This window comes from Astyanax mexicanus, chromosome 1 (genome assembly GCF_023375975.1).
Source record: "Astyanax mexicanus isolate ESR-SI-001 chromosome 1, AstMex3_surface, whole genome shotgun sequence".
In the NCBI taxonomy this organism is placed as follows: domain Eukaryota; kingdom Metazoa; phylum Chordata; class Actinopteri; order Characiformes; family Acestrorhamphidae; genus Astyanax; species Astyanax mexicanus.
Genome location: NC_064408.1, coordinates 113,542,645 through 113,555,953, shown reverse-complemented (window position 1 = coordinate 113,555,953; position 13,309 = coordinate 113,542,645). Strand labels below are relative to the sequence as shown.

The window sequence follows — 13,309 nt, the reverse complement described above, 5'->3', positions numbered from 1 at the left end:
TTACACTTCCTCCCAAAACCTTCATAACAGTCTATTACTTTACGAGGAGCATATGAAGCAGATGGCGGAGCTCCATAATATCATTATCAGTATAGCCTTTACCATACTAATATCACAGACAAGCTGTGAGATCCTGACCAATCACAGCTGTTCTTTCAGCGTTTGGTAAAGTATACACTGACATGGCAATAATAACAGAATAGCAGCATTTAAATAGATCAGGAAATGCCCACATCTGTATATGTTGTGAGGTGTTTTCTTGTGATTGAGGTTGAAAACCTGGACAGTGTGCTCAAGGCAAGGCGATGTAAATGTTCAGAGTTTGAGTGACAATACTAATTCAATGCAGGAGACCAGTGCAGTTCATACTGCACTATATGTCTAAATGTTTGTAGACACGCCTTATAATGAAGGAACTAAGCTACTCTAAGTTGGTGTTGTGGAGCAGTAGAACTATGTGATCCATCTAATCACTGAATGCAATTAAATCCTCACAGCAATGTTCTAGAATGTAGTATAAATCATTTTCCTGGAGAGTAAAGACCAGGAAAATCAATATTTCAATCAATCAACAAGTAAAAAGAGGCACCATTGTAATAAGATTTACAAATAAGATAAAAATAAGAATTTAGCAGAAATCATAAAAACATAAGAAAAATTATAAGAATGCAACTACAGATGAATAAATGAAACTAAGCACATAAAGGTGTATATATATATATATATATATATATATATATATATATATATATATATATATATATATATATATATATATATATATATATATACAGCTCTGGAAAAAATAAGAGATCACTTAAAAATAATGAGTTTCTTTGAATTTACCAAATTAAAAACCTCTGGAATATAATCAAGAGGAGGATGGATGATCACAAGCCATCAAACCAAACTGAACTGCTTGAATTTTTGCACCAGGAGTAAAGGCATAAAGTTATCCAAAAGCAGTGTGTAAGACTGGTGGAGGAGAACATGCCAAGATACATAAAACAGTGATTAAAAACCAGGATTATTCCACCAAATATTGATTTCTGAACTCTTAAAACTTACTATTAATATGAACTTGATTTCTTTGCATTGTTTGAGGTCTGAAAGCTCTGCATATTTTTTGTTATTTCAGAAATGTCTAATTTTCTGCAAATAAATGCTCTAAATGACAATATTTTTATTTGGAATTTGGGAGAAATGGTTTCTGTAGTTTATAGAATAAAACAACAAACTGAAGTGGTCTCTTAATTTTTTTTTAGAGCTGTATATAAAATAAGCAATAACTAAAAACAATATAAAATAAAAGAAGCTATAAAAGAAAGGTAAAAATAGACAGCTAAAACAAACTCAAATTTAAAAAGTTTACTAAAATTAAAAACTAAAATCAACTATAACAGTGGCAGGCTGTCTGAAGGTGGTTAGAGATTAGGAGTTTAAATTTAATTTATGAAATTATGCACTGTAGCTACAGTAAAAGCAGATTTTCCCAGTTCTTCCCAGTAAAAACTCTTGTAAAACTCTTGTAACAGTAACAGAACAAGTCTGTTACTCTAATAAAAGCAGGAGCAACTATGTTTTAATATCATTAATTTCAGAAGAAACAGTAAATGAGTATGTGTCCCAATACTTTTGGCCATAGTGTATTCTGGTGTTTGCTAGTGTACAGCTTTTAATGCAATACTCCAGGAACATTCGCTCTGTCAGGGCAATATATGCTCTGTACAAGTAAATAATTAAAGCTCTAAATGGCTTATTTGCCATCATAATGACTTTAAAGTAGCATTATGTAGATGTTGATATTTCTGCAGCTATAATAGGAAGCTTATTAATTGAGCAGCCAGCATTAAACCCTCGTTAGGTTTGGCATTTCAGTATTAAAGCATGTTTCGCTGCTTCAGAATGAATTCATCACTCGACTTGAACAGATTAAGTCAGGCACGTTCACGCGGAACTGAAAACCGCCTTTAAAAAAAAGCAAGACGAAGTGAAAACTGCCCAAGCAGGCAAATTCCCCCTCCAAATTTTCTTTTAAATCCACGCTTATATCCCTGCCTATTTAACGTGTGATGCACTCCATTGGATAGCAGTCAACTTCAATCATGCTAGGCACTGACCTTAGCCATGACAGCGCACCGTGGCTGATGGCTGGATAATGAACTCCTTCCATCTGACTGCGCACGCCGCTCTCCCAGTCATTATTATGGTTTGGGTTGTGAAAGCTGTTTTCCGATTGAAGGAGAAAGGCCAATTTAATGATTTACATCCAAGCCTGACTCTTTATAGAAAAGCTAATGTTTGTAAAAAGACGCTTAACCCTTGACATACTAAAGTAACTGCTTTTTACTGTGCTGTTTCAGTGATATTACATAATTATACAATTAATTGCCTGTGTAGTTATGCAATACATTGTTTTTTTTTTTATTGGGAGTTCCATTCTGTCTGCAATTTCTTTTTTTCCACTTGTTTTAATTTTAGGAAACAATATTATGTTTGTTTTTCACAACATTACATCAACTTCAACAGATCATATTAAAAAAAAAAAAAAATTATGAATCAATATTTTTGTTTTAATTATAGATATTGGATTCAGCATAAAAAAAATCTATTTAGTATGTTAATGTCTTAATTAAAATGCAGCTTAGTTTGTAACTTGAACATTTTTCTAAGTGCATTTAGTGCAAAAACGTGCCATAAATTTAAAGGAACAGTGTTTTATTTTGAGCTGACAGCTGCACAAATTAAATATCACTTCTGTATATCTTGTCCAGAAGTGCATGTGTAAAGTGTGTCCTAGGGGTGGCTTTAAGTGCAAATTTAATTTCCAATTCTTACGTAATGCTGCTTCAGGAGCTTTAGTAAGTAATGCTGCTTTAGTAGCTAAACGCTGTTTCTCTGTGCTTAGCTTTAACCTATTACAAGACTAACTAACTACTGTATTTTTTGCACTATAAGGCGCACCATATTATATCAGTGAACGTCTATTTTTTTGGTCTGTTTTCATACATTAGGTGCACTGGATTATGAGGCGTGTTTTAAGAGACAATATAAGAAAATTTTAATTCAGCAGGTCTCGTTGCTGGGTGGTGGTGGTGGGGCGGGGGTAGCTAACTAAGTTAAGTAAAGCTAAGCTAAGTAAACAAAACTCTAATAAAAAAGACTTTCTTTTAAAGTCAAACGAGTGCTGGATATTAATCTAAACAGATTTCTCTCCTGAAAACGGTTTATTTGGGTTTATTCACAGTAAGCTAAGATTCCTGATTTTTTTTTTTTTGCAATAAGTATGGAGCATTAGCATTAGCGGCTAACCACTAAAGGATAGCTTCTAATGCCACCCAACAGCACTACACTGAGAAACCCTGTGTGTTCCGGTAACCCAGGATGATATTAGCTACCGGTTGGTCCCACGTAGGACGTAGGGATTTTGGGGAAAATTTAATAATTTTAAGTGCACCTTATAATGCAAAAATGATGGTAGTCCTTTAAGATATGAAAGTTTTACATAGATTAAATTAATAGTCAATATATCTGTGTTGTGCGAACATCATAAATCAATGAAAAAAAAATCAAAAATAGATTTTGCTGCTTTCATGATGTTTTTTTTTTTAATACTTACAGTAGAGAGAAAAACAATTATATTATATTATTTTGTGAAGGTCTGAAACTTCCAAAAAAATGCTGTCTGTTATCGATTAAATTAATCATTAATTTGTCTATTCAACTAAGTTAATTGTGATATTAATTTCGGGTTGCTCAGCAAATATGCTCAGATTAAAATATTTCTCAGATTTAAATATTAAATATGTGAATCTGGAATTTAAATTAATGTAAACTGTTATATATTGCGACCAAAGTTCATGAAGTTTGGGTGAATAGAGGTGAAAAGGTGAAAAAAAGGTTTATAAGTTACATGAATGATATACTGGTGGTTTTAAACATGATTGATATTTTGATATACTCATTAATTACATTACTTCATGTGTTCTCTACAGACTACCGTCAAAATGGGCGGGACCTTCAAAGCTCCACCCTTTCTGTGCCAGAGCAGGTCTTATCGTCCAATCACTGCTCACGGTCGGCAGACATTAACCGAGCGCGCTCACGGTCGCCCAGTGTTCCCCCTCCTCAGAGGTATGATCATGTTTCCTATCTATCTACTTCATCATCTACTTCAAATAACTGTGTTAAACTGATTTCAGAACAGTGCAAGTATGTGGAGAAATTCATGTTAACATATGTAAAGTTTAACTGAGGTAGACAAGCGTTCTGGTCAGCTTCTCTTTATTGCTGCAGTAGTATTTTGGCTTTGTCTGTGCTTTAATAAATGTTTTACTGTATTACTGTATGTGTTACCAGTGCCACAATCCAGAGTATCTTCTCTGTCACCTTCTTTATTAATCTTCTCAATATTCCATAACCTTTAAAAAAAGACAAAAATCCAAGGTTGCTTGTATAAATGGGATTCTGCACCTGTTATTATAATGGATATTTTGTTGTTCTGTTGTTGTTGTTTTGGGATAAAAATATTTGATGCACATACAGCTCTGAAAAAAAAATGATAAGACCATTTCAGTTTCTGAATCAGTTTCTCTGATTTTGCTATTTATAGGTTTATGTTTGAGTAAAATGAACATTTTATTTTATACGTTTTATTTTATAAACTACAGACAACACTTCTCCCAAATTCCACATTAAAATATTGTTATTTGTAGCATTTATTTGAAGAAAATGAGAAATGGTAGAAATAACAAAAAAGATGCAGAGCTTTCAGACCTCAAATAATGCAAACAAAACAAGTTTATACTCATAAAGTTTTAAGAGTTTATCAATATTTGGTGAAATAACTCTGTTGTTCATGCATCTTGGCATGTTCTCCTCCACCAGTCTTACACACTGCTTTTGGATAACTTTATGCCACTCCTGGTGCAAAAATTCATCTTCCTCTTGATTTTATTCCAGAGGTTTTCAATTTGGTAAAATTAAAGAAACTCATTATTTTTAAGTGGTTTCTTATTTTTTTTCAGAGCTGTATTTTTCTATGTCGTTTTAGGTTCTCTACACTGTTCTTCTTTTGTTCTTGGAACATTGTGTAAATGTTGATAGTGTTTTTTTTTTTTTTCCTGTTAGAAATGTGTTATATCTCTGAATAATAACCGCATTTCTTAAACAGAAATTCAGCTTTAAAGATGGTTTTATTGATTCATTGATATTGTAAAGTTGTTGTAATTGTCATACTTGCAATGCATATAAAAGCATTATACCTCTTTATATAATGCATTATATTGCATTGTATTCTCAATAAGGGAAAGATAAGGTAATCCTTCCCTCTGAAGTGAGTGTGTGATTTAGGGATTGGACGGTAGGTCACTGTGCCTCGCCAGACTGTACCATAATTCATATTTCTCCAGTTGGACCACTCTGACCTCCCATTCCACCATCAGACCAACTGGGTGGGATTTCTTTCTCATCCCTGCCTTCAACTTCTTTCCATCTTTCACTCTGTTCCTCATCTTCCTCTCCTCCTCTGCCTTCTGTTCTCTCCGTCCGCCTGCAGTCATTTTCTCACCCTACCTCGAACCAGACACAGTCAGCCTGTTGATCATCAACAGAAGGAACTCAGGTAGATCTGTCCACATGTGTGTCTCTGTCCTAACTACCGATATGGTACAACGTCAGGGTTCCTCAAGTCTGGAGTTTCTTCATAAACCCATTCATGCCTCAACCCTTAGAAGTCTAGCTTGGTGACATTTATTTAACTCATTTAGTTCAAACATAATCGCATTATTTTATATTCAGTCACATGCAATGAACTACATATACAGTGGCATTATCAATAAATTAATAAACATGTATTTTCTGGTCTATTTTCATACAAAGGATTCATACACTGGATAATAAGGTGCATTATGCGACACTAGTAAGGAACAGGGGTGTTGCCAATTTTTCTTCTAATTCAGCAGGTTTTGCCGCTGGGTGGTGGTGGTGGGGGGAGACTAATTAAGTAAAGCTTAGCTAAGTAAACAAAACTGAGATTAAAAAAAAATAATCTTGTAAAGTCAAACGAGTGCTGGATGTTAATCTACACAGATTCAAAAATCTGGGAGAGTAAAGCGCTTCCGTTCATTTACAGTAATCTTGCCCGGTAAACCAGGGCGATATTAGCTAGCTGTTTGTCCCACGTAACTTATTTTAACAAGGCAAATGCGCAGGCTACAGTCTGTTTACTTGCCTCGGAACGGCAAAAGAATTACCGCTTAGAGCAGTTAGCAGCTAATGCTAATGCTGTTCCAGCAGTGCTAGCAGGTGTAGGCAACAGGCTTCAGGCTAACAATACTCACCTCTAAACGGTGAAAAGCCTAACGCTTAGCGCGGTTAGTGGCTAATGCTAATGCTGCTCCAGCAGTTCTAGCCGGGGTTGCCAGCAGGCTACAGGCCGATAATACTCACCTCTGAACGACAAAAGAGCTAGTGCTTAGCGTGGTTGGCAGCTAATTGAGAAAAATTCACTGAAACTCTTTTATAACGCTGTAATTCAGTGGAGTGACTTTACTACATCTTAGGACCTGACTGGTAAAATTCATACATAAGGCACACAGGATTATAAGGCACACTGATGATTTTTGGGAAAATGTAAGAATTTTAAGTGATACATTTTACATTTTATAAATTTTAAACAAAATAAATATATTATTTTTTGTTTTGTAGAGTTTCAGATTGACAAAAAGCGGGGTGCACCCCCACCCCCAGAGATCTGAGCTCTTCCGATTCTTAAAACTGTTCACTAAGCAGTTATTAAACCTAAGAAGAATGGTTGAATTCAACGTTAAGTACTAATTAGCCTGAGCTTCATGTTTTTGGACTGTGGGAGAAACTAAAATTCCTGGGGAAAACCTACACAGACATGGGGAGAACATACAAAAAAAACACCACCCAGATAGGGACTTGAACCTAAGACCCTAATGCAAAGAGCCACTAAGCCACCATGCCACTCTAAAAAAAAGACAACCAGGATGTTTTTTTAGCAGACTCTGGAGTAGCGGTGCACTATTCTACTGTGCAATTGATATTTGCAGCAACACGAGAAACATAGAAAGTTGCAACAGGTCAGAAGCTCGCTTAAAATCCTATATAGTAACAGGAATAAAACCTAATTAATAGTATAAGATTACACCATGCTTTTGTCATTTCCATTCATTCAACTGATGCTTCTAAGGGTTGACTTGGATATGAATAGTAAATAATTCTAAATTGTTTAGATGCATGAAAACCCTGACTTTGAGAAACTCCAACAAATGCTTAACCAGTCTTAACCAGTGGTGCTCTCCTGGCTTTTCAGACAATGTAGTACTATTGTCTCTGCACCAGTGGCTAACTAAAAAAATGGCACACTGTATTTGTACTGTATAAATACTCTTATTGCAAGACACCATTAGAAAATTTGGAAATATTGGAAACTTAAAAAATAAATCCTCTTTTCCTCTGCCATATTCACCTCACTCTGTACCTAAGTGCCAAAACCACTGACATTACTACAGCTGTGCATCTGTATATATTTATCAGCGCAGTGAAAATATATACAGTCATTCCAAGTGTGTATCTTTGTACTATACAGGCAAATGGTGAGCTACTGTATATTCATTCAGTCACGCTAATCTCTTCATAATATCATTATAATCTCCATTAAGAACCTCTCCCATGTCGAGCATTTTCATCTTTAGCGTATTAATTAATGAACATGTTTTTGAACATTTTAAAAATGAAAAAATACAGTACTTCACCAACTCCACAAGCATTTGATACACGAGTATCAAATCGTATAGCATACTATAGGGTCTATAGAATATCATGCTGTGTAGATACTCTATATACTATAGTATGCAGCAGAGTAATTGTGTGAACTGTAGTTGTGTAAAGTTGTCCAGCAGCAGTAGCACGTCCTTTTGTTCTGTCTATATGATATATGAATCCCATAAAGTGTACTGTACATATTACAGCACATGTCGACGCTTTACTACATGTACAACAAATGTGCGAGTGTTAAATCTACACTGTTATTGTTAAACACTGATAAATGTGCTATGTGATTTAAAACATGGGGAATCATGGGAAATCTTTGGTTAATTTTTTTGTATTATACCACTGACATCTCATCTGGGTTATGCCAGAGAGTGCTCATGAGAGAGTCCAAAATGAATAAAAAGTAAATTTTAGTATATAATTACTGTTAAATATTAATGTTTTTGTAACCCTAGTTATAGGATATTGTAGCAATAAGGTGATGGCAGTTATTTGTTGTTTTTATTTAGATTATTTAGCTTGCCAACCAATCAGCTATCAGTAGCAAGATTTATAACATTTATATATATTTATGCAGTTTTTTTTAGATTCACATATAGCTGTATTATCAAATAATTTTAAACATATTCAGACACATATATTCTCCTAATTATATTTTATTTTATAATTGTTTAGCCATTACAAATAGGGCTGGGCATAAAAAAATTAAAATAGCAAAAAAGTACCGACCAAAATGTCTCAGTACTACTGAGTACTGAAAGGTGTATAATAATTTAGTGCGTGTTTTCGATACACAGAAAAGTTTAACATGTTACTTTTTGATTTCGTTCAGATATTCAAATGAACAGTAAATACATATTTTTTTAAAATAAAAAATAAAATACATTTTTTACTTTGTTATGTTTTCGTGTTAAAGCAGCACTTTAAATGAGCCATTGCTTAAAGGGGCACAATTGTTGTTTCTACTTTTGTTTTGCCCTCAAAAAAATGCAAAAAACAAATTGACTTTATTGTGTTCTATTGAAATATAAAACTAAAGTCCTCAAATGTGGAACTAATTTTTTCTTAGAAATTACTAAATTCTTTTTTTCTTTTTCTGTTTACACTAATCAGGTGCCAATTAGCCCAAATAGCAAGGATAAATAAAAAATGCATGGCATGCAGTGCAAGTTTGGGTCTTAGGAGATTAAGTATTGTGATTTATATACTGTGATAATTTTACAACAAACAAAACTAAATGCACAAGCCAATAGCAGCAGATTTTACAAACTGCTGTTCGGTGACTCCATTCTGTAAAATAAAACTAATTGCATTATATTATTCCAAAATGAGCCTACTTTAATCATGATAGCATTAAATATTTTTAAGAATGTAAAAATTAAAGAATTTTTCCAAGAATAAAGGAAGCTCTTATGTGAACAGCTGAGTCAAGTCAAGTCAATTTATTTATGAAGCACATTTAAAAGACATCAAGTGTCGACCAAAGTGCTGTACAATAAAACACGATTTTAAAAGAATGCAAATCAGTGGTAAAACTATAAAATATTCTTAGAGTATAAACAATAACAATAAAAGAACAGGGGCCACACCTAGGAAGATTCAAATGTCTGGGTGAATAGATGAGTCTTCAAGTTAATCTTAAAAGTTTCTAGTGTAGGGGAAAATTTTATTAAAGCTGGCAGGCTGTTCCAGAGTTTAGGCGCAGAGACTGAGAAAGCCCTATCACCCTTGAACTTCAGCCGGGAGTGCGGTACGGCTAAAAGCAGCTGATTTGAGGACCGCAAAAAGACCTAAAGGAGGAAAGAAGGAGATCTGATATATAGCTTGGTGCTATGTCATGTAAGGCCTTATAGACATACAAGCTAAGACACTTATCAACAATTGTAACCGATAAGCTCTATTAACTTACCCTTTATTAAGGACTCTCTCTATGATGTGCTCTCTAGCGTTATGCACTCATGTTTTTGGTGTTAATGGGATGAATAGGAGGTGGGCTTCACTTCACCTCACCCTCTTTCTGACAGCCGAGGTGGTGGGTACGTATACCCCATCAATCGAGAGGAAGCGGTCAGGTTACTGCGCTCCACTAGGATGTCCCGGGCCTATTCTGAAGGAGCCTACAGTGACATGGAGAGGTACCCTCCCTGAAGACTCTTTGTGTCAGCCGTTTCGTTGTTCCGTGCCTGGTTTTCTGCCAGCGTTTTTCTTTATGTAATTGGTCACACTGGATGGCGACATGCTAGCATGTCAGCTCACATCCAGTTGCGTGTTCCAGCAGAATTCTATAGTCTGGCCAAAATCAGTAGCTGGGCTGCTGTTTTTTTCTGCCAGATTCGTTAACGTATTGTTGTGTATGATGTTTTTTGTAGTTTTTTTTTTTTGTTCCTGTCTCAAGCTTGCGTTCAGAAAGCTGTATGGTAAATGTTGTCTATGTGCAGTGGCGTAACTACTAGCAGTGCAGTCCCAAAGCACATCACAGTGTTCATTAAAACCAAAGCTCTCTGAAGCTCTCCTCATGGGAGTATATTAGTAGTTATAGTTATTATCATATCAGCAGTGGCTAATGATGTTAAATCAGGTGAGGTGCTAATGGAACTGTTATGCCACTGTCTCTGTTTGTTCATTTGTTCTGGCGTTTACCCATCACCCAGAGCCTCTGGCTCCCAGCGTAAATCGTGTGAACAATTTACTGAGTCCACAAACACTCTCCAATAGATCGGGAGAATTTATGCAGCTGACGGCTGCAAGACTGTCTTACTGAGAGTCTCATCAATCCATAAGGCCATCAGTGATCAGGTCAGTGGTCAGGAACAGCCTTGTCTGTTTCCTGCCTCTCAGCAGGGTTTCTGTGTGTTTTAGAAGCTGCATGGTATGGTCGTCATATAGGTAGACTCTAATGGTGTAATATGGTTTAGGCTCTAAAGCCTAAACCATATTTTTTTCCATTAATAACTGAATAACTGAAATGTAGTGAAACATACCAGTCCTTCTTACAATTTTTATAAACCTTTCCTAACCTTAAAAAACACTTTTATTGTGGTAGTTTCTGCCTCTAACTACCTATTCTCTGTCTTGACTTAGTTACAATAATTTAATACACATAAACAGCCCACAAACACAAACACGGCCTATTATTGTGTATTAGTCTCATATTGAAGGGCAGCATTTAAAGGCTTTTTAATTAGATACGACACAATATCTGTCTGACATGCAGTCGCAATTCTATGATAGTTCGCTAACTATTGAACTAATCCAGCATGCGCTCCATTTTACGACTAAGCAATGCATTCGTAGCCCCTTCATCAGAACGCTGAGAAGGGGTTAGACAGCCATGGCCCCGCTCCTGTAGTGAAAATCATGAATCTGATTGGTTAGATCATAGACTGTATATAAAGATGGACGCCGTGTCGCCGTTCCCATTCATTCAATGAAAATGAAGCCAAAATCTTCCACCATTTTGGCGATTCAGAGACCAGAGTCTGCGCAGAAGAGACCAGAGGAGGGAGAAAGGCTGTGGAGAGACCGCCTACTCATTTAAATAACCCCGCCCCTGAGGGCTGCCTCGCGGTCACAGACTGCAGAGCGGGGCGGAGCGGAGCTGACGGTCTGTTATTGGTCCCGCCCATAAGCAGCCCTTTTACCATAACCACACCTTTTTTGAATAGAGCCGAATAAAGTTTTAAAAACCGAATTCTGTGGGGATATAAAAATTTGACAATATAAGCAGAGGTTACACTAGCTGCTGCATTTAAATAATGGAGGTAGAATTACAGTATATTAGAAAAAAACGTGATTGAAAGTTGTCTGTTTTGCCATTGAAACCTATGGGGATGGGTGGAGTTACACAGCTTTCTGCAGCCGAACAGCAGGGGGCGCCCGACCTGTGGTGGCTTCACTTTTAAGAGACGATGCTCTGTCCAGCTATATACAGTCTATGGGTTAGATTGTCCTATGACTTTTCTAGTAGACTCATTACTACACCCTTCAAAAAATCAGGAGAAGGGTCACGTAGACGCGGGGGCAGAAGCCATTTTAAAAAACAGTTTTGATTGGTTAGTACCGCTATCAGTCAGATATGCGTCCTATAGCAACTGAAAAACACAGACTAAAGCTTTGAATTAGTTGCTGCTTTTTTATTGTAGTTAATTTATAAAATAAATGCTTACAATTTACAAAAACTCTAATATAGATTTCCTGATTAAATATTATATAGTTATTCACATGCACCTGATGTTACCCCTTTTCTGAGGGGATAGAAGGGCCTCACTGCACACCACTGCAAGAAATGCAGATAATTCAATCAATAAAACCGCCCCCCTGTTAACGTCCAACCATCTGTGTCTCACTGCTATAAGAGGCACACTGCTCAGCCCAAACAGCCCCCCTCTTCTGCCCTGCCCCTAAACCCATACATCACCCAGTGCCCCTCCCAAACTACCCCTCACTTTGTTACGCTTTTTTCAAATTATAGCTAAAGGTGGAGCCCGTTAAAAACAGGGCATTCAGTTACGCTTTAAAGTGCTGACACTATGTAGTCTCTGTCATGCACTTTCTGTTTGGGGAAGTCCATGTATCTATGAAAAAAATGCTACTCTAATGTCTAAAAGCTACAAAACCAAATCAAAACTTTACTACTAAGCTAAAGTGGAATCAACCAGCATAACCAAAAGCTAGCAAGCAAACCCTAACTAGCAATCTAACAATGAGTCAACCAGCATAACCAAAAGCTAACTAGGAAGCTAAAGAACAGTCAAGCTGCATAACCACAACCTAATATGCTAACGTTGAGTCAACCAAGAAAATCATAACTAGCAGGCTGATTCTCATACTTAATTTGCCAGAACAAGCAGAAGCTAACAAGCTAAAGCTAAACCAACCAGCATAATTAAAAGCTAGCAAAACTAGCTATTTAGTAAGCTAACGCTGAAAAAAAAAAACATAATTAAAAGCTATTATGCTACAAAACCTAATTGGTAGTTGAAGTAAAATCAAACAGCATAACTCAAAGCTAACAAAACACAGAGAAAAATATATAGTGAGCTAAAGCTAAGTCAACTATCCTAACTGAAACCTTGTGTTGTAAAAAGCTCAGATACTCCGATCAAACTGTTATTTTGTTAACATTATTATCTAAAGACAATATTTCCCATTTAATTTCTGTGCGTGAGAGACACAAAGACAGCTTGAAATATGTGTGTCTCACGTCCAGTGCGTGAGACTTGAGATCCCTGCAGTTATATTCCCTACTATAGAGTTAGCATAAATAAAAATCTAGAAATCTAGAAAGCTACCAAGCATTACTTAGCTACCTAAAGTTAAATCAACCAGCATAACCTAAGGCAACCAAAACACCTAACATATTCTAAATTAACTAAAGTTAGCATAGCTAAAGGCTAAAAATAACCAAACAAAGCTTAATGAGAATGCTATCAAATGCTATCAGAAACAGAACAATTTGAAGCTAGCAAAACACCAAGCTAAAAGGAGCTAATGCTAAGCATAATCATAA

General features: G+C 35.9%; 1 protein-coding gene across 26 annotated transcripts in view; it reads left to right on the top strand.

Moving 5' to 3' along the window:
* The window catches only part of rims2a (regulating synaptic membrane exocytosis 2a), a 314,788-nt gene that overhangs the window by 175,682 nt on the left and 125,797 nt on the right, over positions 1–13,309 (top strand). For 18 of the 26 annotated variants that reach the window (XM_049467467.1, XM_022668728.2, XM_049467487.1 and 15 more), the window contains 3 exons: positions 3,996–4,134; positions 5,558–5,623; positions 9,825–9,935. In XM_049467467.1, coding sequence (XP_049323424.1) covers positions 3,996–4,134; positions 5,558–5,623; positions 9,825–9,935 — 316 coding nt within the window. The remainder of the gene's footprint in view (positions 1–3,995; positions 4,135–5,557; positions 5,624–9,824; positions 9,936–13,309) is intronic. The other 8 variants (XM_049467508.1, XM_049467518.1, XM_049467505.1 and 5 more) reach the window with 3 other exon arrangements.